Source organism: Nicotiana tabacum, chromosome 15 (genome assembly GCF_000715075.1).
Source record: "Nicotiana tabacum cultivar K326 chromosome 15, ASM71507v2, whole genome shotgun sequence".
Classification (NCBI taxonomy): domain Eukaryota; kingdom Viridiplantae; phylum Streptophyta; class Magnoliopsida; order Solanales; family Solanaceae; genus Nicotiana; species Nicotiana tabacum.
In genome coordinates this window covers 115737301-115761682 of record NC_134094.1, presented here as the reverse complement: position 1 = coordinate 115761682, position 24382 = coordinate 115737301, and the positions used below count along the sequence as shown (strand labels likewise).

Genomic DNA, 24382 nt, shown 5'->3' with positions numbered 1-24382 from the left:
TCAGTAATTCGTCTTATCATTATTGATCCAAGATGGTCCAAACGGCCATGCCAAAGTATAAAAGTATTTGAATCAGTAAACTTCTGGTTTACGATAGAGTGTGCTTCAACTGTACTAATTTTTGAATAATATAAGCCAGAAGATAAAGTTGGTAATTTTTCTACAATGCATTTCTGGCCAGAAATATTCTTTGTAATACAAAGATATTCCACGTTCATTTCATCTATTGTCTCAACATGATACCCATTTCGGCGGATATCTATAAAACTTAACAAGTTTCTTCGGGACTTGGAGGAGAACAATGCATTGTCGATAATAAGTTTTGTTCCCTTAGACAGAAATACAATAGCTCTTCCGGAGCCATCAATCAAACTTATATTACCAGAAATTGTAGAAACATTTGCTTTTTCCTTATGTAAATAAGAAAAGTATTTCTGATCTTTGAATATGGCATGAGTTGTTCCACTATCAACTACACAAATATCTTCATGATTGGTCTTTGATCCAAACATAATTTGAGGATTATCCATATTCTTCAAAATGACATAAACAAAATAAATATGATAGTAAACATTATTATCAAAGCATAACTTTTATTTATGTACAACAATTACATAACCATACTATCTACTACAAATAACAAAAATTAAAATATTTACATCTCTACAGATTCACTACCGATCACATGACTTGTTTCTCCTTCTGGGAGTGCAAAGTAATCAGCTACATCCAAATGCATGAAGTCTAAATTATCTTCAGAAATAAAATTTGCTTCAACATTTTTCTCTGTCTTCTTCAGGGAAGCTTGATATAGCTCAACCAGGTGCTTTGGCGTACGACATGTACGTGACCAGTGTCCTTTTCCTCCACATCTATAGCATGCATTTTCTGGCTTTGCTGCTTGCACCGCTTCATGCTTTTGCTCCTTCCTTTTCCACTGCTGGTGGTGAGGAGGGTTCTTTGGTGCATTATTATTACCACGATTAGAGTTTCCTCCCCGACCACGGCCATGACCACGACTGGGGCCACGTCCTCTTCCACGTTTAGCTTGGTGGAAGTTCGTCTCATTCACTTCAGGGAATGGACAAGAACCAGTAGGTCGGCTTTCATGGTTTTTCATTAATAGCCCATTATGTTGCTCGGCTACAAGAAGATGTGAGATAAGTTCAGAATACTTTTTAAATCCCATCTCTCGATATTGCTGCTGCAGGAGCATATTCGAGGCATGAAAAGTGGTGAAAGTTTTCTCCAACATATCATGATCAGTAATATTATCACCACATAGTTTCAATTGGGAAATAATTCTGAACGTAGCAGAATTATACTCACTAATAAATTTAAAATCTTGTAGCCTTAGATGATTCCAATCATAACGTGCCTGTGGAAGAACGACCATCTTCAGGTGGTCATATCTATCTTTCAAATTACTCCACAGTATGACTGGATCTTTAACAGTAAGATATTCCATTTTCAGGCCCTCATCAAGGTGATGGTGTAGGAATATCATTGCTTTGGCACGGTCTTGGTTTGATGCCTGATTTTTATCTTTGATGGTGTCTGCCAGACCCATCGCATCAAGATGAATTTCGGCATCAAGCACCCAAGACATGTAGCTTTTGCCCGATATATCCAGGGCTACAAACTCAAGTTTAGAAAGATTTGACATTATTTGAAAAAAGAAAGTTCGTACCTCTGATACTTTCAAAGTATTTTCTCGAGATGGCAGAGTCTCGTGCTGATAACGTGTTATAAAATAAAGACTGTAAAATAAAGACAAGTATAGAGAGAAACTGATATATTATTCTGACTTCAAACTTATGTACATAATGAACTGAATTCTCTTCTATTTATAGAAGAAAGGAAGCTGTTGTGTATGCTGCTTGTAAACTGCTGTGTAAGCTGCTTGTAAGCTGCTGCTCTAAATTGTTGTGCCACATATAGATAATCTTCTATCATGGGTAATATTTATCCATAACGGAGTACCAAAAGGATAAGCTTCTTCAGGAGGCTTATTTCCAATAGAGTACTAAATAGATAAATATATTTATGGCGGAGTCTCATATGGATAAACTTCTTGACGAAGCTTATTTACAACAGAGTACTAAAGGAACATCCATAATATAATATATTCAATAACATATTTTAAATTATCGTTTAATTCTTAAACCTTGTGCTCACTTATCATTTTAAACCTAGATTGGCAAAAGCTGAAAGAAGGAAAGAGATGGGTCTGCTGTCTCACAGAGTAGAAAGGAGTGAGATAGCAGCAGGCGATCATATCTACACTTGGAGAACTGTCTTCACATACTCTCATCACGGTCAGTCTGTAACCCTATTTCACTAATTTTCCCTTTCAGTAAATCCTAATGTAAGATGTTAGTAACTTTTTTCTTCATTTCATGATACTGGAAATGGCCAAAAACTGCAGTTATAGCTAAAATTACTACCGCATATGAACAATCTTGCGTTGTATTTAGTAGCATTTGGGCTTTAGATTAGAGAAATGATTGTGGAATACAACCAGCCTTCTTTGTCAATTGTGGATAAATTTGGCTGATTGCATACAATTGAAATTAACGGTTTTTATTTTAGGTGTTTTATTCCTCTTTGTTGCCTTCCTCTTCGTGGGTCGTCTTGGGTATCTCGTATAGGTGAAAAAATGTCAACTTTTCCAGAAACAATCTAATATTTCTTATAATATGGGACTCCTGGCTGTAGCCAGCAATTTTTTTTTCTGTGTCCGTGGAGTGCAAATTAGTATAGGGAATTTTAAGAAGAAAATGCCTGGCTGTTAACATTTTTATCTTACGTAATAGTGTAAAAGAAAAGAAAAAAAATGAAGTATTGAGATGTTACAGACATTCACAAATCTAGAGGTCAACAAATTTGTTTTTTGGCGTGGGGGATGTGCATAAATATAGAACTCACTTGTATTACAGGATGGATGGTTCTTCATTTGGTAAATTTTTCTTGGATTTGAGAAAATAATGTATGTTAATCTCTGATTTTTACTTAGCACTGATATTACAATGCCTTTGAAATGTTATGTGACTCGAAACAGTCTTCATTTTTAGGCTATCCATTTAAACTCATTTTCTCCCCAGTCAACTACGTATGGAACTTGTGAAAGTGTACTACTTTCATCTAGACAAAAATTTGATTGTCCTATTAGATGCATAGATAGTATCAGTTCCGTAACATATGGATCTCCGAATTTGCTGAAAATATAGTTGATGAACCAAAAGAATAGTATGACTTAGAGAATGTTTGGTGTTGTATGATCTCAGTGGGCCTTATTTTGCATTTGGATTATATCAACATGCAAAGAATATTTATCTTAGCTAAATCATAGTGGATTAAGCATAAGAAAAGGATACAAGCGATGACACGGTTCTCTTTAAGAAGCATGTCCATTTCAGGTGCTGCTTTTGAAAATGCTAATGAGTTAATTCTGATAAGATGATAATTTAGTAGTAGGACTATACCTCTATGTTCACTGGAAACCTTGGACAGAAGGATTAGTAGGTTATTGAGGGGAAAAAGGGAATATATTGCCCATGTAAAGTTTAGATATCTTAGACATTTATACTCTTGGTGTAGGAGGAACTATGTAAATAACAAAGAAAACATCCTGGAGCTCATGGACTCTCTTCTATGCATATTTAGTACCTCCTTGGTACATTTATATCAACAATAGAATTATCTATTAATAAAAGTAGCAGGAAATATCGGATATCTGTCATGTTAATACTCTAGATCCTAGAGTTAACATGCATGTCTCCTGAATTTTGGATAACTGATCACCTTTGATATTGATGTATTACCATGATAACACTTTCTGTTAATTAGTGAATGAGGCACAGTAGGCTTCAACTCTTTTATATATTTCTTTCTTGTCAGCGTACCAGTCATTTATATTCCAGTATCTGTTGTCACCGAAAATGATCTTAGTGATATTCTAGTACTGGTTGCTGGTGTCATATTCTCAAATGTCTGAAAATTCATGAGCAGGAATCTACGTTGGTGGGAGCAAAGTTGTCCATTTTACGCGTGGGCAAAATGTTGTTTCAGGAGATGCAATTCTTCTCTCTGTTCCATTAGAATGCTCGTCAGCTTCGAGTACAAATGTGTCTTTAACCTGTACAAATATCCCTGACTGTGGATTTCAACTAAAGGAAAGTGGGGTGGTCCTCTCTTGCTTGGATTGCTTCCTGGGTGATGGATTATTATATCGCTTTGACTATGGAGCCAGCCCTTCAGTTTTTCTTACTAAACTCCGAGGTGGCACATGCACCACTGCACAGTCTGATCTTCCAGAGGCAGTGATCCATAGAGCCATGTACTTGCTTCAAAATGGTTTTGGAAACTATGATGTCTTCAAGAATAACTGTGAAGATTTTGCCTTGTACTGTAAAACAGGTCTTCTTGTTCCGGACCAAGATGCTCTTGGAAGGAGCGGTCAAGCTGCCTCTGTTATAGGTGCTCCTTTGGCAGCTATTGCTTCTTCACCCCTTAAGTTATTCATGTCAAATCCGGCTGGCTTAGTCTTAGCAACCGCTGGAATGTATTGTTTGACGAGGTATGCAAGTGACATTGGTGTGAGGAGTGATGTTACTAAGGTGAAAGTGGAGGAACTGACTTCGTTTCATCATAGCAAAAGCTCGAAGAAACCCATCAATGAGGACCATTGTGATACAAGAGAGGTGACTCTTAATCAAACAGATGCACCAGCTAAAAAGCGGCGAAGATGTGATTGAAACAAAATTAGCAGAGAAGATTAGGGGTCTGAAGAAGGTTTGGATTAGTCTTTGTAAATAGCTGGACTAGTCTTTTATTTTTCTCCAGCAAAATGCTATGTCCTGTTTTGTTGGTGATATCTCCCATGATTTTTGTTCTTGCCATTCTTGGTAACATTAATTCTGATTGACAAAAATAAGTTCGCTTTTGTTCTTTTAAATACATCAAAGAATATATGATCGTCTATTAGTTTTGGTTCCCTGTTGATTGAATTTGCTAAGCTATGGAAATAATCATCTTGCTATCCTTTTCCTTTGTTTTGAGTGGAAGCAGCCAATGTAAATGAGGGTAAATAGGCAACAAAGTTTAATTGTAGTCATTTTGCTACTCTGAGATTAAGGCAGACATTTTCGCAGAAGAAATAATTTGTAGAGCAAGACTTTCTGATATACACCATCACTCTACATATTGCTATTCATTAAAAATTATCCAAAAAAGAAGAAGAAGAAGAAGAAGAAGATCAATCCGTTATCACCATAGGTGCAGCACGATTAGCAGCGTCATAATTGCTCTTTTCTCAAGTTTAGGCCTGTCACGACCCAATTTTCCCCCGTATGACGTCGTGACGGCACCTAGTCTCTATGACTAGGTAAGCCTATCATTTTGCGGAATAAATGAGATGAAAACATAAATTTAACAACTAACTCCTCAATATACTACACAGCATTCCCAAAACCCGGAACATCGTGAATCACAAACTACAGGAGGAAAATCTAGTGTTTCTATACATCAGAGTCTATCAAAAGAAATACAGAAGATAATGGACATGGTGAAGAGTAGAAGGGGACTCTGAGGTCTGCGGACGCGGCAGATATACCTTGAAATCTCCAAAGCTGTCCCAGCTTACTGATAGTGCGGCTGATAAGGAGTACCTGGATCTGCACACGAAAAATATGTGCAGAGAGTAGCATGAGTACACCACAATCGGTACCCAGTAAGTGTCAAGCCTAACCTCGGTCGAGTAGTGACGAGGTCAGGTCAGGGCCCTACTGGTATATATATAATAATAATAAAGCAATATATATAAAATAACACAAGATAGAATGAAATACTACAGTAAAATAAAGACTTAAATTTAACAAGAATGAAATCATGGAAGACAACAGTTCAGTACACACAGATAACAATAGGGGATTTTCCGAGATACCGTCTCGTAGTCCCAAAGTAAATGTGCAGAACAGGGGGATCTCCCGGAATACCGTTCCGTAGTCCCAAAATAAATATGCAGTACAGGGGGATCTCCCGGAATACCGTTCTGTAGTCCCAAAGTAAAATATGCAGCCAAATAATAGAATTCAATAGTTATGACACAAAATTTTACAGTTCAACCTAAGTACCAGTTAAGGAAAAACAGATAAATTCACTAAACATGCTGCACGTAGTTCAAGTAAACAGTTAAGGCAAGTAGGCATGCTATTCTAGTCTAGCCGGATACCACACATGCTGATGGAACTCAAATAAGAAGGAAATCAGGTTATTACTTAGTAGAAAAATCGGGGTTTTTTTTACACAATTAGCCCGTGTACGTACTCGTCACCTCACGTGCACGGCGCTCATATATCAAAAACAGTACAAATATTACGGGGAGTTCTCCCACACAAAGTTAGGCAAGCCACTTACCTCGAACCAAGCTCAGTCAATCGGTAAGAATGCCTTTTCAATGAATATCCAACTTTGAATGGCTCGAATCTAGCCAAAATAATTCGATACCCTCAACAAAAATTATACGAATCAATTTCATAAGAAAATACTACATTTTTCAATAATAAAAAAAATCTGAAACTCAAAAATCGCTTGTGGAGCCCACGTCTCGGAATCCGGCGAAACTCACAAAATCCGACAACACATTCAATTATGAGTCCAACCATACTAGTTTCACTCAAATCCGACTCCGAATTAACACCGAAATCTCAAAAAAAAAATCGTTTCTATGAGATTTCTAAAATTTTCACCAAATTTCCATCTCAATACACTAATTAAATGGTGAAAATAATGATATATTCGTGTATATTGACCAAATCTGAGTTAGAATCACTTACCCAAATATTTTTTCTTGAAAATCTATCAAAAATCGCCTCTCCTCAAGCTCCAATTCGTCAAAAATGGAAGTCCCATGTTCTATAATTCTGTCCAGGCAGCCCTCGGTCCTGTCTCGATCCTGGCCCTCGATCAAGGCTTCGATCATGACCCTCGATCCTAACCTTCGATCCTGGGCATCGATCATGGCTTCGATCCTGGCCCTCGATTCTGGCCTTCGATCATGGCCCTCGACCCTGGGCTCGACTTCTGGGCTTCGATCCTGGGTTCGATTTCTATATTTCCAATAGAAGAAATTCCAGCACCTTTTGCAGCACCTGTTTAAATCCAACTTTTAATCCGTTAACCATCCGAAACTCACCCGAGGCCCTCGGGACCTCAACCAAAAATACCAACAAGTCCTAAAACATCATACGAACTTATTTGAAACCTCAAATCACATCAAACAACACTAAAATCACAATTCACACCCCAATTCAAGCTTAATGAAACTTAAGAATTTCCAACTTCTACATTCGATGCCGAAACCTATCAAATCAAGTCAGATTGACCTCAAATTTTGCACACAAGTCATAAATGATATAACAGAGCTATAAAAAATTTCGGAACTGGATTTCGACCCCGATATCAAAAGGTCAACTCCTCGGTCAAACTTCAAAACTTAAATTCCTATTTTAGCCATTTCAAGCCTAAATGAGCTACAAACCTCCAAAACAAAATCCGGACACGTCCCTAAACCCAAAGTTACCTAACAGAGCTAAACGGAATTGAAGGAATTCCATTCTGGAATCGTCTTCACACAGTTCCGACTACGGTCCAAATCCTAAGGCTTAAACCTTAATTTAGGGACTAAGTGTCCCAAAACACTCCAAAAATCAAAACGAAACCTCCCGGCAAGTCACAATAGCAAAAAATAGATATGGGAGAAGCAGTAAATAGGGGATCGGGGCTATTACTCTTAAAACGACCGGCCAGGTCGTTACGTCCTCGAACGAGTATAGAGACATACCTAAAGTGGTGAAAAGATGAGGATAATGGCTGCGCATATCCTGCTCGGTCTCCCAAGTCGCCTCCTCGACCGGCTGTCCCCTCCACTGAACCTTCACAGAAGCAATGTTCTTTGACCTTAGCTTTCTGACCTGCCTGTCTGAAATAGCAACTGGCTCCTCAACATAAGATAAATCCTTGTCCAATTGGACTGAGCTGAAATCCAACACATGATACAGATCGTCGTGATACTTCCGGAGCATCAAAACATAAAATACCGGATGAACTCCCCCTAGTATGGGAGGTAAGGCAAGCTCGTAAGCAACTTCCTCAACTCGTCGCAACACCTCAAAGGGACCAATAAACCGTAGGCTCAGCTTGCCCTTCTTTCTTAACCTCATAACACCCTTCATAGGCGAAACCCGGAGCAAGAACCGCTCTTCAACCATGAATGCAACATTACGAACCTTCCGGTCCGCATGGCTCTTCTGTCTGGACTAAGCTGTGCGAAGTCGATCCTGAATCACCATCACCTTATCCAGGGCATCTTGAACTAAGTCTGTACCCAATAATCTAGCCTCGCCCGACTCGAACCAACCCACTGGGGACCGACACCGCCTACCATACAAAGCCTCATGCGGTGCCATCTGAATGCTAGACTGATAAGTGTTATTGTAAGCAAACTCCGCAAGTGGCAAAAACCGATCCCAAGCACTCCCAAAATCTATCACACAAGCGTGAAGCATATCCTACAATATCTGAATAGTGCGCTCGGATTGTCCATCCGTCTGAGGGTGAAATGTTGTGCTAAACTCAACCCGAGTACCCAACTCATGTTGTACAGCTCTCCAGAACCGTGATGTAAACTACGTATCCCGATCAGAGATAATAGATATCGGCACGCCATAAAGCCTGATGATCTCACGGATGTAGATTCGAGCTAGCTGCTCGAAAGAATAGGTAGTCATCACAGGAATGAAATGAGCCGACTTGGTCAGCCAATCCACAATCACCCAAACTACATCAAACCTCCGCTGAGTCCGTGGGAGCCCAACAACGAAATCCATAGTGATTCGCTCCCATTTCCACTCCGGAATCTCTAACATCTGAAGCAACCCACCCGACCGCTTATGCTCATACTTCACCTGCTGGCAATTTAGGCACCGAGCAACATACTTCACTATGTCTTTCTTCATTCTTCTCCACCAGTAATGTTGTTTCAAGTCCTGATACATCTTTGCGGCACCCGGATGAATGGAGTACCGCGAGCTGTGAGCCTCCTAGAGAATCAACTCACGCAAGCCATCTACATTGGGCACACATATATGGCCATGCATCCTCAACACGCCGTCATCACCAATAGTCACATCTCTAGCATCACCTCGCCGAACCCTGTCCTGAAGGACGAGTAGATGGGGGTCAACATACTGACCCTCCCTGATACGATCATAAAGAGAAGACCAAGAGACCACACAAGCCAATACTCGACTCGGATCAAAAATATCCAATCTCACAAACTAGCTGGCTAAGGCCTGAACATCCAACGCCAATGGCCTCTCTGCTGCTCGTAGATATGCTAAACTCCCCAAACTCTCTTCCCGGCGACTCAAAGCATCAGCCACCACATTGGCCTTCCCAGGGTGGTACAAAATGGTGATATCATAATCCTTAAGCAGCTCCAACCACCTCCTCTGATGCAAATTAAGATCCTTCTGCTTGAACAGATGCTGCAAACTCCGATGATCGGTGTAAACCTCATAAGGAACACCATACAAATAATGCTGCCAAATCTTTAATGTATGAACAATAGCTGCTAACTCAAGGTCGTGGACAGGATAGTTCTTTTCGTGCACCTTTAGCTATCTGGACGCGTAGGCAATCACCCTACCGTCCTGCATCAACACCGCGCCGAGACCAATCCGCGATGCATCATAATATATAGTATAAGATCCCGAACCTGTAGGTAATACCAATACTGGGGCTGTACCGCTGTAGTCAAAGCTGTCTTGAGCTTCTGAAAGCTCTCCTCACATTCCTCTGTCCACCTGAACGGAGCACCCTTCTGGGTCAGCCTGGGCATAGGTGCTGCAATAGATGAGAATCCCTCTACAAACCGACGGTAATACACCGCCAAACCAAGAAAACTCTGGATCTCTGTAGCTGAGGACGGTCTGGGCCAACTCTGCACTGCTTTAATCTTCTTCGGATCTACCTGGATCCCCTCACTCGATACTATATGACCCAAGAATGCCACTGAGTCTAACCAAAACTCACACCTTGAAAATTTTTCATATAACTTCTTTTCTCTCAAAGTTTGAAGTGCAGTCCTCAGGTGCTGCTCATGATCTTCTCGAGTCCGGGAGTACACCAGAATGTCGTCAATAAACACAATGACGAATGAGTCAAGATAAGGCCGGAACACACTATGCATCAAGTTCATAAAAGCTGTTGGGGCATTGGTTAGCCCAAAAGACATAACAAAAAACTCATAGTGACCATATTTGGTCCTGAAAGCAGTCTTCGGGATATATGGCTCCTGAATCTTCAACTGATGATATCCTGAACGTAAGTCAATCTTGGAAAACACTTTAGCACCCTGTAATTGATCAAATAAGTCATCAATACGCGGTAATGGATACCTGTTCTTCACTGTGACTTTGTTCAACTGGCGGTAATCAATACACATCCGTATAGAACCATCCTTCTTCTTCACAAATAAGACAGGAGCACCCCAAGGTGACACACTGGGCCGAATGAAGCCCTTATGCAGCAACTCCTATAACTATTCCTTCAACTCCTTCAATTCAGGAGGAGCCATACGATATGGAGGAATAGAGATAGGTTGATTGCCCGACAACAAATCAATGCCAAAATCAATATCTCTGTCGGGCGGCATGCCCGAAAGATCAGCTGGAAACACATCTGGAAAGTCCTTCGCTACTGGAACTGACTCAACTGTAGGGGTATCAATACTGACATCTCTCATATAAGCTAGATACACGTCACACCCCTTCTCAACCATTCGTTGAGCTTTAAGAAATAAAATAACTCTGCTAGGAGTATACTCTAAGGTACCTCTCCACTCTAATCGCAGAAGTCCTGGCATAGCCAGTGTCATGGTCTTAGAGTGACAATCAAGAATAGCATAATGGGGCGACAACCAGTCCATGCCCAAAATAATATCAAAGTCCACCATGTTGAGCAATAATAAATCGACTTTGGTATCAAAACCACTAAAAGCAATCAAACACGACTGATACACGCGGCCCACAATAAGAGAATCTCCCACAGGAGTAGACACATAAAATAGGGGAACTCAAAGAATCCCTAGATATGCCCAAATATGGGGAAAAATAAGAGGACACATAGGAGTATGTAGAGCCTGGGTCAAATAATACCGACGCATATCTATGACAGACTGGAACAATACCTATAATGACAAAATCAGAAGCAACTACCTCTGTATAAGCAGGAAGGGTATAATATCTGGCCTGGCCTACCCCTCTAGGGCGACCTCCACCTCGGGCTGGCTGAGCAGGTGGGGTGGCAGCTAGTGCTGTAATCATAGCCTGAGGACTCGGTAGAGCATGTTGTGGCTGAGAAGTCTGTGGAGGTGCACCCCTCCTAATCCTGGGGCAATCCCTCACCATATGGCGAGTGTCGCCACACTCAAAATAAGCTCTAGGAATGCGTGGCTGCTGTGACTGGCTCTAACCATATCTGCTGGACTGGCCGCTAGGAACACCCCGTGTAGGAGGCACACTAGATACTGGCGGTGCATAATAAGGCTCCCAGGGCCTAGAAGGGGCTAGAACACCGCTGGCGGCTGGAAGAGCTGAATAAACGGGGCGACTCACAAAACCCCTACCATGGCGAGTTGCTGGTGTATGAGCACCAGAATAAGAACCTGTCTCTCGAGAACTCTTGGCCTCCCTCTCCTCTCTATCTCGAGCAAGCATGCCCTCCAATCTCCTGGCAATACTCACAACCTGCTGATAGGAAATATCCATCTCCAACTCCCTAGCCATACTAATCCGAATTTTGGGGTGGATTCCCTCAATAAACCGTCGAACCCTCTCTCGAACTATGGCAACCAAGGCCGGTGCATGTCGGGCCAAATCACTGAAACAGACTGCATACTCTGACACAGTCATGGATCCCTGGCGCAGCTGCTCAAACTCCGCGCGCCATGAGTCCCTGAGGCTCTGAAGGACATACTCTCTCAAAAATATGTCTAAGAACTGAGTCCATGTAAGTGAAACTGCCTCATCCGGACTACTTAGTTCATAAGCACGCCACTACTGATAGGTTGCTCCTCTAAGCTGGAATGTAGTAAAAGAAACTTCACTCGTCTCCACTACACCCATAGTACGGAGAATACGATAACACTCCTCCAGAAAATCCTACGCATCATCTGTAGCCAATCTGCTGAAGGTAGGTGGGTGGTACTTTTTGTACCTCTCAAGTCTGAGATGCTCCACCTCAGAAGCTATTGCCCTAACCTCGGGCTGAGCTGGAGCTACCGGTTGTATTGGTACAATCTCTGGAACCTGGTCGACCTGAACCCGCTGCTCTGGAGTACCGGCAATGGGAGTCTGTGCTCCTCCCCCGTCCTGGGATGTGGCAGGAGCAAGTGGGATCAATCCAGCCTGAGCTAAGATGCTGAACATGCTCAGAAACTGGGCTAGAGTCTCTTGGAGGGCTGGTGCAGAAACAGGTATCTCAGGTGTCTGCCCTCCAGCTGGAGCTACTGGGGGCTCCTCTGTAGCAGCTCGTGCGGGTGCTCTGGCTACACCACGTGGACATCTTCGATCTCTACCCCGGCCCCGGCCTCTCGCGATTCTAGCAGGGGGCGCAGGTGCCTGGTCATCAGATCCGCCTGTACGTGTCCTCACCATCTGTGAGAGAATATAATACTGAAGTTTAGAATTTTTGAAGACAAACAATTTTCGCACGACAAGGAATCAAAGTAGTGAAAATTTTCTAACAGTTCCATAGCCTCCCGAGGATAAGTACAGACATCTCCGTATCGATCCGCGAGACTCTAATAAACCAGTTTGTGACTCACGACACCTATGAACCTAGAGCTCTGATACCAACTTATCATGACCCAATTTCCCCTCCGTATGATGTCGTGACGGCACCTAGTCTCTATGACTAGGTAAGCTTAACATTTTGCAAAATAAATAAAGTGAAAACATAAATTTAACAACTAACTCCTCAATATACTACACAACATTTTCAAAACCCGGAACATCGTGAATCACAAACTACATGAGGAAAATCTAGTATTTCTATATATCAGAATCTATTAAAAAAAATACAGAAGATAATGGAAATGGGGAAGAGTAGAAGAGGACTCCGGGGTCTGCGGACGCGACAGATATACCTTGAAGTCTCCAAAGCTGTCCCAGCCCACTGATAGTGCGGCTGATAAGGAGTACCTAGATCTACACACGAAAAATATGTGTAGAAGAGTAGCATGAGTACACCACAATCGGTACCCAGTAAGTGCCAAGCCTAACCTCGGTAGAGTAGTGATGAGGTCAGATCTGTGCCATACTGTAATATGATAATAAAGCAAGGCCAAAATGAAATATCGCAGTAAAATAAAGACTTAAATCTAACAAGAATGAAATCATGGAAGACAACAGCTCAGTACACAGAGATAACAACAGGGGATTTCGTGAGATACCGTCCCGTAGTCCCAACGTAAATATGCAAAAGAGGGGGATCTCCTGGAATACCGTTCCGTAGCCCAAAGTAAATATGCAGTACATGAGGATCTCCCGGAATACCATTTCGTAGTCCCAAAGTAAATATGGAGTACATGGGGATCTCCCGGAATACCGTTCTGTAGTCCCAAAGTAAATATGCAGTACAAGGGGATCTCCCGGAATACCGTTCCGTAGTCCCAAAGTAAATATGTAGCCAAACAATAGAATTCAATAGTTACGACACGAAGTTCTACAGTTCAACCTAAGTACCAGTTAAGGAAAGACATGTAAATTTACTAAACATATTGCACGTAGTTCAAGTAAAAAGTTAAGGCAAGTAGGCATGTTATTCTAGTCTAGCCGGATACTACACATGCTGATGGAACTCAAATAAGAAGGAAATCAGGTTATTACTTAGTAGAAAAATCGGGTTTGTTTACACAATTAGCCCGTATACGTACTCGTCACCTCATGTACACGACGCTCATATATCAAAAACAGTACAAATCCTACGGGGATTTCCCCCCCGCAAAGTTAGGCAAACCACTTACCTCGAACCAAGCTTAGTCAATCGGTAAGAATGCCTTTTCCACGAATATCCGACTCTGAATGGTTCGAATCTAGCCAAAATAATTCGATACAGTCAACAAAAATTATACGAATCAATTTCATAAGAAAATACTACATTTTTCAATAATAATAAAAAAATCCGAAATTAACTCAAAAATCGCCTTTGGGGCCCACGTCTTGGAATCCGACGAAACTCACAAAATTCGACAACCTATTCAATTATGAGTCCAGCCATACCAGTTTCACTCAAATTCGACTCCGAATCGACACCGAAATCTCAAACAAATTCGTTTCTATGAGATTTCTAAATTTTTTCCCAAATTTCCATCTCAACACACTAATTAAATGATGAAAATAATGATATATTCGTGTATATTGACCAAATCCGAGTTAGAATCACTTACCCAAATATTTTTCCTTGAAAATCTATCAAAAATCGCCTCTCCTCAAGCTCCAATTCGTCAAAAATGGCACAAGGGACGAAGTCCCATGTTTTATAATTCTGTCCAGGCAGCCCTCGGTCGTGCCTCGATCCTGGCCCTCGATTAAGGCTTCGATCATGGCCCTCGATCCTGGGCCTCGATCTTGACCTTCGATCCTGGGCATCGATCATGGTTTCAATCCAGGCCCTCGATTCTGGCCTTCGATCATGGCCCTCGACCCTGGCCTTCGACCCTGGGCGCGACTTCTGGGCTTCTATTCCGGGCTCGATTTCTGTATTTCCAGCAGAAGAAATTGCAGCAACTTTTGCAGCAGCTGTTTAGATCCAACTTTTGATCCGTTAACCATCCGAAACTCACCCGAGGCCCTCAGAACCTCAACCAAAAATACCAACAAGTCCTAAAATATCATACGAACTTATTTGAAACCTCAAATCACATCAAACAATACTAAAATCACAATTCACACCCCAATTCAAGCTTAATGAAACTTAAGAATTTTCAACTTCTACATTCGATGTCGAAATCTATCAAATCAAATCCGATTGACCTCAAATTTTGCACACAAGTCATAAGTGACATAACAGAGCTATAAAAATTTTTGGAACTGGATTCTAACCCCGATATCAAAAAGTCAACTCCCCGGTCAAACTTCCAAACTTAAATTCCTATTTTAGCCATTTCAAGCCTAAATGAGCTATAGACCTCCAGAACAAAATCCGGACACGCCCCTAAACCTAAAATCACCTAATGGAGCTAATGGAACCGACAAAATTCCATTCCGGAGTCGTCTTCACACAGTTCCGATTACGGTCCAAATTCTAAGGCTTAAACTTCCATTTAGGGACTAAGTGTCCCAAAACACTCTAAAAACTGAATCGAAACCTCCCGGCAAGTCACAATAGCAGAAATAGATATGAGAGGCAGTAAATAGGGGATCAGGGTTATTACTCTTAAAACGACCGGCCGGGTCGTTACAAGGCCTTGCCGTCGAGTTGAGCCAAGTCGAGATGCACTTATCAAGCCTAATCCAGTATCGACCTTGGACCGGCTCATCCTATTTTGTTTTCACATACTAAGAAATACCTTTACGCTGCGGGTTCGAGCTGTAGAAGCAGTCATTAACCATTTTTGTTCTAGGTTTTCTTTATTCACCGAGGGGCTCTCAATTCCTTCATGTTCCCGGGCATTGAAGCATAACTGCACACTCACACGATCTTTTCCGATAGATAGGAGCATTCGGTGGAACCGATGAACTACACTTGCTTAGGGGTGCAGCCCTTCCCCGGACTATGTATTAATACAGAATGTTTTGTGCATCAGAATGTCTTTTATACTAAGTAACACCTTTTGGAGGGTCTCCATTCATAATATTCTAAATTAACAAGTAATAGTTAAATTAAAAGAGAATCAAATTTGAGTTGTCTCAGTTGGTTGATTACCTAAACTTTCAACTACTTGGTGAGGGTTTTCCTCCAATAGATATTAAGTTAATGAAAATAGTAGTCACATTATGATTAAATTATGAAAAAGCATATTAAACAATGGCAATTAACTTCTGAAAGAAAAATACTATAAATCAATGAATTAATCGGACGGAGGGTTAAAAGTCAAATTAACTATACAATTAGGTAGAAATGACACCAGATAGCTATTTTAGAGGGCTGTTATTTAGAAATTAGTCGGCATATCCTGAATTTCAGTTTTTTAGTTCAATTTTTCAGACACATAGTCCTAAAGTTAAGATGTTTAGTTCAAATTTTCAGGATAAAATAAATATTGGATAATTCTTAAATAGCAGCCCTAAAAGTGCTATTTGTGTACTTTCCCTACAATTAGTTGGAACTAGTTTATTGCTATTTGCTGAAATAAAAAAGAATAACCAAAAAAAGAAAAAGGAAAAAAGAAGTTAGGACTAAAAATATCTATCTATCATTTTTTGAGGAAAAAAAAGGGGAAATAATTTCTTTCATTTGTTAAACAGAAGAAGAGATGAAGGCCCCTTAGCGGTCCCACCACCCCCTACCAATCGCAGCCAGCCTCCTTTCCTTGAACAGTTGAACCCATCCCATTCCCTTATACTTGGACTTTGTGCGATAATATTCGCCATTTCTATCTGACATTGGCGATTGCTTATATTGAAAGGTTTCTTCTCCAAATTCATATTTGTCTTTGCTTATTTATGTATATACACACACTAACGTTTAGCTACAGACGGTGTGGATAGAAAGTATTTTTCGATCCATTTTGGATGGCGAATTATTATGTGAGGGCTGCTCCTACGACGGATCTGAATCGGAACACTGAGTGGTTCACCTACCCTGGGGTCTGGACCATTTACATATTCATTCTTTTCTTCTCGTGGATGGCTGTGCTCTCTGTCTTTGGCGTCTCACCCGGCATAGCTTGGACCATCGTCAATCTCTCTCATTTCCTTGTACGACCTTTTATCTTATGCTTTTTTTCCCCTAATATGTGGATGCTTTTATGATGCCAACTCTCTAATTTTTGTGATCTGATTTAGCATTATCCGTTCTTGATTATGTTATTATGGTTTTGGAAATCTGGGATTTTGGGAGGGACTGGTTCTTAGATGGGCTTTCTGTTGGATGAGCTGTATGATAACCTACCTATGGCTACTTAAACTCCGGATATTTTTGTTTTCTGCTTCTAGTTTGATTGACTTTTACAGGTCATTCAGGTACATGTCTACTTTCCTTGTGATTCTCAAATGTCACCGGTCTGTGGCATAAGGAATACATAGTGAATCCGTACCTTTATTCTGTTGGATTTTTTTTTAGAGATTGAAATATTAAGAACATTTAATCAACAAACAGACAATAGTTAACAATAGAGGAAGTGAAAGAGTTTTGAACGTGAAGATCGATCCGAGGCATTGGCATGCTATGGAATGCGCCGTCTTCATAGTAGGTGCAAATAGCAAAGTGATGTCTTACTCCCAAATATACAGCAAAATCACTCCGGAATCTTCTAACGTGCACTCAAAAAAGAAGTTCCGGAGTAATATTTCACTTAAAGGGGTGGGAAGAGTTTAATGAGAACATCACATTTAGGGTAGGGGACAGGAGGAGGATTAGTTTTTGGGAGCATAGGTGGTGCGGGAATAGTGCTTTGAGAATCACATATCCGAATATGTACAATATTTCAAGCCAAAAGAAGATGTATGTCCAAAGGACGTGGAGTCTACAAGGGGAAGAAGTGCAATGGAGTGTGAGGTTTAGAAGGAATTTGCAAGACTGCGAGGTAGAAGAATGTCAAAACTTGCTCGGACTCCTTCAGAATCAACAAGTTTCGCAAGATAGACAATGATGCGCGGAGATGGAGTGCCGGGGAAAATTACGTTTTCTTTGAGTCATATTATGAGAAGCTTGTATGTGGGATTACACCGGGTTTGTTGTTGTTATTATGAGAAGCTTCTAACTAGGGAGGAGCCGGTCTTTCCACATAATTCAGTATGGAATCCCTGGGTACCGAGAAAAGGTGTGATTTTTCACTTGGCTAGCTACAAGACAGGTAATTTTGACGGTGAAGAATTTTAGGAAGAGGAAGATTACTCGTGTTAGTTGGTGCTTCGCGGGGATAAAATATGAATTGCCTCCTTTTACATTGTCGGATAGCTTCTTATTTTTTTTTTTTGGGGGGAGGGATTTTTAGTTGGTTTGGTATCGAGTGAGTGATGTCGGGCACGGTGAAAGAAGCTATATTTAGTTGGGTCTTCAGAAGACATAAGAGAAGATGCAAGGCTTGGGGTGTTGCTCCTCTAGCACGCACCCATGTGGGTTGTTTTTAGTGAGAGGAATATGAGAGCTTTTGATGGAGTAGAGAAAGATCTTGTACACTTGAGGAATAGGCTCTTTACCTCTATTTTTGGTGCACCCATGAGGTTCCTATTTGTATAGATGATTGGGTTTTATTTGTAGAAAATCATGTTTTTTTAAAGGTTTTTTACTTTTTGGTATACTTCTTATATAGATGCATGTACTTGCCCTTCTTTTATAAAATTTATTACCTTATCAAAAAAAGGAAAACAAGTTTAGATTTTTTGGTGGGGTAGGTATTTCTAGTGATTCAACAAGGTAACGAACATACCTTTGCAAGAACAAATGTACCCTTAAAGATTGGATGATACCTTTTTATAAAGAATAACTTTATCCTTTAAAGAATGGGTAACATCTTTGCACAAAACATTGTCTCTTGTTCAGAAGTATATTTTAATTTTGAATGACTTCTAAACAAATACCATCATTTTTATGGGAACCTTTTCCCAGAAGCGAATTGTTTTGGCTAACTTAAAATTTAAAACCTTGAGTTGAAATTTATCATCATCCATTATGGTGTTAGTACCTTTCCCTTATAGTGGCTAAAGCTTTTCTTACTACCATTTTGTAGAAATATATTTGACTTGTGTGCTCTGTTATATTCCATGGAAAATATTAAGATACTTCATACCTAAGAGATTTAGTAGGTGTGGTAATGTTCCCTAAAACAATTAAGAGAATTAAGTATGCCCGAATGTGGCTACAAGTAGTTCAATCTTATCCCTGGGTAGAATCTACAAAATGAGGATTAACACCTCAAGTTCTTGTTAATTAATCTATCCCAACCCTGAATTTACCTTTTCCTATATTTAAACCGAAGTTAATGGGCGAGTCCTAGGATTACCTAATCCCTTTGGAAACATTAAAGAATAAGAATAATTAAAAAAATAATCAACTCACTTCATAATTAATAAAAATCATTCAATACATAAGCATAACAAGAGTTTTAATCCAAACTTGAATAATGAGTATTTCCATAAACAAGAATCAAATAATGGAATGAAATACTATACACTTAGATATTCAATACAAAGCAAGAAATTGAAGAAATGAGCAAAAGATTAAGAATTTATCATCGAAGGACTTCAAATCTTCAATCCCCAAGTGTGGTGTAGAACCCCAGCTCTCCAAAACTTGTATTCTGCCACAGATATCTTCCAAAACGAGCTAGGCCGAGTTTTATGTATTTTGGGACAAAAAATGTGAAATTCCATTTCTGCCCAGTTAATGCCCAGAAAACCTTCTTCGCGTTCGCGTAAAGTGCTTCTCGTTCGCGAAGAGTTCTGCCCAGTTCTGCCAGAAAACCTTCTTCGCTTTTGCGGCTGGTCCTTCGCATTCACGAAGGGTTGTTGACTGGTTGACCTTTGCGTTCGTGGCCAGACTTCGTGTTCGCGAAGGGTACTCTTTTGACCAGATTTCCAGTTCTTCATTTGAGCTCCTTTTTTACTTGTTTTCACTTGATTTCTTTCCCGATCACTTCTAAATCACACAGATCTGTAAAATGGGAGTAAACCACTGTAAATGCACTATTTTATCAATTAAACATAGCAAAAGTCTAAGATTAAAGAAGAGATAAGTGGGTAAAATACTAACTTACCAAGGTGCTAATTTGTTTTTTCCTTTCTGGTACGAAATTTTGTTATTCCTCTGAAATCTGAATAATAGAAACGATCGTGAAATTAACCAGTGATATAACAGGGTTGGGAAGCTTGTTGTGCACCTAGCTGCCTTTTCTATCTCATTTGTGCATAATCTTGTCTTTTCCCTTTAGGTCACGTATCACTTTTTTCACTGGAAGAAGGGAACACCATTTGCTGAAGACCAGGGTATCTACAACAGGTTGACTTGGTGGGAGCAAATGGATAATGGAAAGCAGCTTACTCCCAATAGGAAGTTTCTGACAGTTGTTCCTGTGGTGCTGTAAGTATTCATTTTTTTAGTGTAAATCATTGGTTGGGCTTTTTGGCTATGATATCATTGATGCTGTGGATTACTAATAGGGCACATATCTACAGTGTATGGAAATTATAATCTCTCTATAAGTAATCAACAAACTAAACGACCCCTTAATTCTTTGGAGTAATAATAGGGCACATATTTACAATCTTAGTGAACTAAGCATATATTACATAAATTATGTGTATGGAGGTTGTAGCAGGATGCAATTATGAGCATCAGCTAGAAGACTAATGTGCTAATTTACATAGCTTTTTAACAGCAAATTGGTAATTCGGGGCTTAAGTTAGTTTGGGGATTTGAGGCGCACGCCACGAGTTAAATCCTACTGTGAACCAAGTCTGATATTTAAGTGGAGAAGAGCAGGGGATGGACCATTATACACCGAGTATCGAAGTAGGAAACAACGGATTTCTTGGTTATTGAAAAAGTTAGTTGGAGTCTTTGAGTTAAAGAAGTGAACTGATGAGCATTGGTTCAGCTATATGAAAGGCAGATTTCTTTTTCTTTTTTCCTTTGTAATTTCATTCTCCAATTCTGGGTGAGTTTGAGGCCTCCGGTGCCTTTAATTTGATATTGACCTTATGTAAGTATGTAAGGCAGATGTTAGAAAAGAAATCCCCAATAATATAAAGCATGGAAGAGTTATATGTAAAGCTTCATCTATTGTGACCAAGCGAGACTATGCAATTGCGAGAGAGGATCGATGCTGTACTTGAAACAGCATAATGTATAATGGTTAGTTGCTGTAGCTGTGTGTTCTACTTTAAAAGGAAGGGAACGAAAAATGAAACACCATATGATATTCAGTGAGATCTGCATAAAAGAATAAAAGGACCTAGAAAATCTGCAATCGTGTACTGTAAGAGTGAAATCTTCAGAACATTATTGCCTTGGTTTGTAACATAACATTGTTCATGCTAAACTTGAATTTCTTTTGGTCTGGGACTGGATATTGAACTAGAAAAGCTATTGTTTTCTGGTTTTTATGGTATGATTGGTTAAACTATCGGTCCAACTGGTCCTTTATGCATTGCAGGAATAATTTGATGTGGAACTAGTAATTATATAAGATTGTATATCTTCCGCGTACACACAATAAGTGTATGCAATATAATTGTGCTGAAAGCGTAGCTTCTCCATCGAAATATCACTTTAATCTGAGGTAATTCTCTAGATCTAATGCTATAAACAGTTTCTGGTGGAAGCCGTATTAGAAACCATAACCTAAAATCATGTAATCCCGATAACCTATCAATTTGAATAATATATATTTGATTTGGATATTATAGAATCTTTTTTACTTCGAGTTTTTATGACTTTATTTCATTATCCAGATATGTTACTTTAGTGGTTTGTTTGATTTATTCATATGTTAGGAAACATAGATGTAGTTCCAATTAACTTTGTTGGAGTGTGCAATAGGTACTTATCTTAGTTGAGGTGTCAAAATGAAAACTGGAGCCAACTTTGAGGGGCCGTTTATCTATTTTTCCTAGTTTCTTTCTCTATGAACCAATGTTGTGAAGAGCGTGAAGCGAGGAAAAGCGACAGCCCCCATTTCGCTTAAAGCGGGAAGCGGGAAGCGAGAAGCGAAGCGCTCGCTTTTTTGAAGTGAAGCGAAATTTAAAAAAAAAATTAAAATAAATACTGCATAGACAACACATGTAATTGTAAGCAAATGTTCAATACTTCAATTAAAAAACTAAAGAGTAGCATCAATTAAAGCACAAAATGAGCATCCTATTCTTCTACAAACTGGGCAGTAATTTTCTAAGAAAGAACCGAAGGTAAAAAAAAAAAATTCGCCAGCATTTCGCTGCTTTTTGGACGTTTAAACAGTGAAAGAAAAAGAAAAAGAAGAAGAAGAAGGAGGAAAATCAGAACATACCTGTTGCTGTTGAAGAGTTGAACTTGAAGTTGAAGAAGAAGAAGAAGAAACCTAGTTGATGCTTTCAGATGCTTTCATAAATCAGAAGTCGATGAAGAAGTCGACCAGTGTCTCTGCTTTAACACCCTAGTCGCTGCTGTTCGATTAATGAAAGACTAGTGTTTAATCACAAAATCTCGTTTTTAATAAAATAGGGCTGGGTCTGTTTTAAAACACAGAAGCGGGCGCTTCTCTCGCTTCGCTTCGCTTTCCCGCTTCTCGCTTTTTAGTGGGAAGCGGTCGCTTTTCTACACCTGAGTCGCTTCACCATGCTGAAGCGTGCCCCTTCTCGCTTCGCTTCGCTTAAAGCGAGGAAGTGGGCGCTTTTTTAAACACTGCTATGAACATATATCATTTCCATCCATAAAGACATGCTGTTGCTTTCCCTCTTCCTCTCTCCTCATTAGGTGAGTCACCAAGGAACATAACTTAGAAAATCCTAAGACTCGTTTTACTTTATGCCAATTAAATGATGATGTTGAACATTCTCTTTATTATTGCAATACTTCTTAAAAAGACTATCGACCTGTTTAGTCAAGGTCAACGTCTTGTTTGTTTAGAATGATATGATTTTCTTCTTGAATGAAACAGAAAGAGATACAAAAAGATGGATAATCCCATAAGTTTTAGGTCTTCTAGCATTTTCCTGAGTAAACAATTAGCATACCCATAGTTCAGTTTCTGCAATGGTTTGCAAGTCAGAACACTCCACAACAGCCACTCTGAACTTACACCCTCCGCAACCAAAAAGGAAAAAAAAAAAAGAAAGAAAGAAAAGAAAGGTAAGATGGAAGGTGAAGTGGAGTAAACTTGACCAAAAAAGGATCAGTTTTTTTTTTTTTTTTCAGTTTCTTTTGGGTGATGGAAAAATCCTTGAGTTGTCTATTGTCTGCTGATAGAAGTTTTGGTCTCAAAGGCTTATTAATGCTACTGTTGCTTCTCAATTGACTTTTACTTGTACTACCATCTTGTGAACAAACCAATATATATTTCTGTTACCCAATTGCCTTAATCTATTTAATTGAAAGTTGAGTTCTGCTACACCAGGGTTGACATCTTAAATACGAGACTCTTAAGGATGTGAATTTGAAGCATATGTTTGGTACTAATTGAATGGTATTCTGTCTTGTAAATGATACTTTCACATATGCATGATCTTGCTGCACTTAAGGGTATATACAAATGCTTGGCAAATTTAAAGAAAGCTGAGATGATAAAGAGCAAGGGGAGATGGCTCCTGTCCTCGTCTATTATATTCAAAAGTAACAATGAGTGCAGCCTTTGTTCTAATGATATTGATAGGACTTGATTTATCCATTCGTTTGATCTCTGCTAGACACAGTGGACTCTCTTCTCTCTTTCCTCGAGAAAATATATTCTTTGTTTAAATGATCTTTCGTGCTTGTTTAAGACGATCTCACCTTTTCCATGAGGTGCATTTACTGATATGTTCTAATACTTGCTTCGTTCAATAGGTACTTGATCGCTTCCCATACAACTGACTATCAGCACCCGATGCTGTTCTTCAATACATTCGCAGTTTTTATACTCGTGGTTGCCAAATTTCCAAACATGCACAAGGTTCGAATTTTCGGGATAAATGCAGATCAATGATCTCTGTTCAAGTCAAAGCATACAGTTCAACTTTACTCTCATCTATAGTATTTGAGGCTTTAGCGTTTTTTAGTAAACTGGGAATCCCTGTACAAATGCAAAAACTGTAAAGGGTAAAATTATATTGTACAAGATCAAGAGCCTCTGTTTAGCTACACAATTTTCTATTAACCCGTTGAAGGCAATATGCTGCGACTTTGCCTCCGTATTCCTTTGAATTATGTCCTTTTTATGCTTGATTACCAGCTAAAGATGATTCTTTCTTACTCTTAAATTTTGAAAAGTGAAAGCAAAAGTTGCAAAGACCCTCGTTGCTGTAAATTCTGTTTGCAGGGTAATTTTCTTTTATTCAGATTGTAAGTGGGCATAGTAGACCATTTCCTCTCAGTTTAGCTGCTCTGCCTATTCTTTATCAGGGATATGATTATACTGCATATATTTGTTTGCAAATCAAGGATATCAAAATACGCAAGCAATGTAGTAAAACATCTCTCA

General features: G+C 39.7%; 2 protein-coding genes across 2 annotated transcripts; both read left to right on the top strand.

Annotated features, from left to right (window-relative positions):
- The first annotated feature begins 2179 nt into the window (after positions 1 to 2179).
- Positions 2180 to 4981, top strand: LOC107806379 (protein LEAD-SENSITIVE 1). The gene is made up of 2 exons (XM_016630524.2): positions 2180 to 2318; positions 4012 to 4981. The coding sequence occupies exons 1-2, from the start codon at positions 2225 to 2227 to the stop codon at positions 4755 to 4757; spliced, it is 840 nt and encodes a 279-aa protein (XP_016486010.1). The 5' UTR covers positions 2180 to 2224; the 3' UTR covers positions 4758 to 4981.
- Positions 4982 to 16605: 11624 nt separating this feature from the next.
- LOC107806378 (uncharacterized) lies at positions 16606 to 24093 on the top strand. Its single transcript, XM_016630523.2, has 3 exons — positions 16606 to 16985; positions 20159 to 20307; positions 23749 to 24093. Exons 1-3 carry the CDS (start codon positions 16800 to 16802, stop codon positions 23885 to 23887), a joined length of 474 nt encoding a protein of 157 aa, XP_016486009.1. The 5' UTR covers positions 16606 to 16799; the 3' UTR covers positions 23888 to 24093.
- The last annotated feature ends 289 nt before the right edge of the window (positions 24094 to 24382 follow it).

Excerpts from the sequence above, each read along its gene's own strand:
- LOC107806379 (XM_016630524.2), top strand. The coding sequence starts at position 2,225 with ATGGGTCTGCTGTCTCACAGAGTAGAAAGGAGTGAGATAGCAGCAGGC. Across the intron at positions 2,319-4,011 it reads CTTCACATACTCTCATCACG|GAATCTACGTTGGTGGGAGC; the intron begins GTCAGTCTGTAA and ends ATTCATGAGCAG.
- LOC107806378 (XM_016630523.2), top strand. The coding sequence starts at position 16,800 with ATGGCGAATTATTATGTGAGGGCTGCTCCTACGACGGATCTGAATCGG. Across the intron at positions 16,986-20,158 it reads TCAATCTCTCTCATTTCCTT|GTCACGTATCACTTTTTTCA; the intron begins GTACGACCTTTT and ends TTTTCCCTTTAG. Across the intron at positions 20,308-23,748 it reads ACAGTTGTTCCTGTGGTGCT|GTACTTGATCGCTTCCCATA; the intron begins GTAAGTATTCAT and ends TTCGTTCAATAG.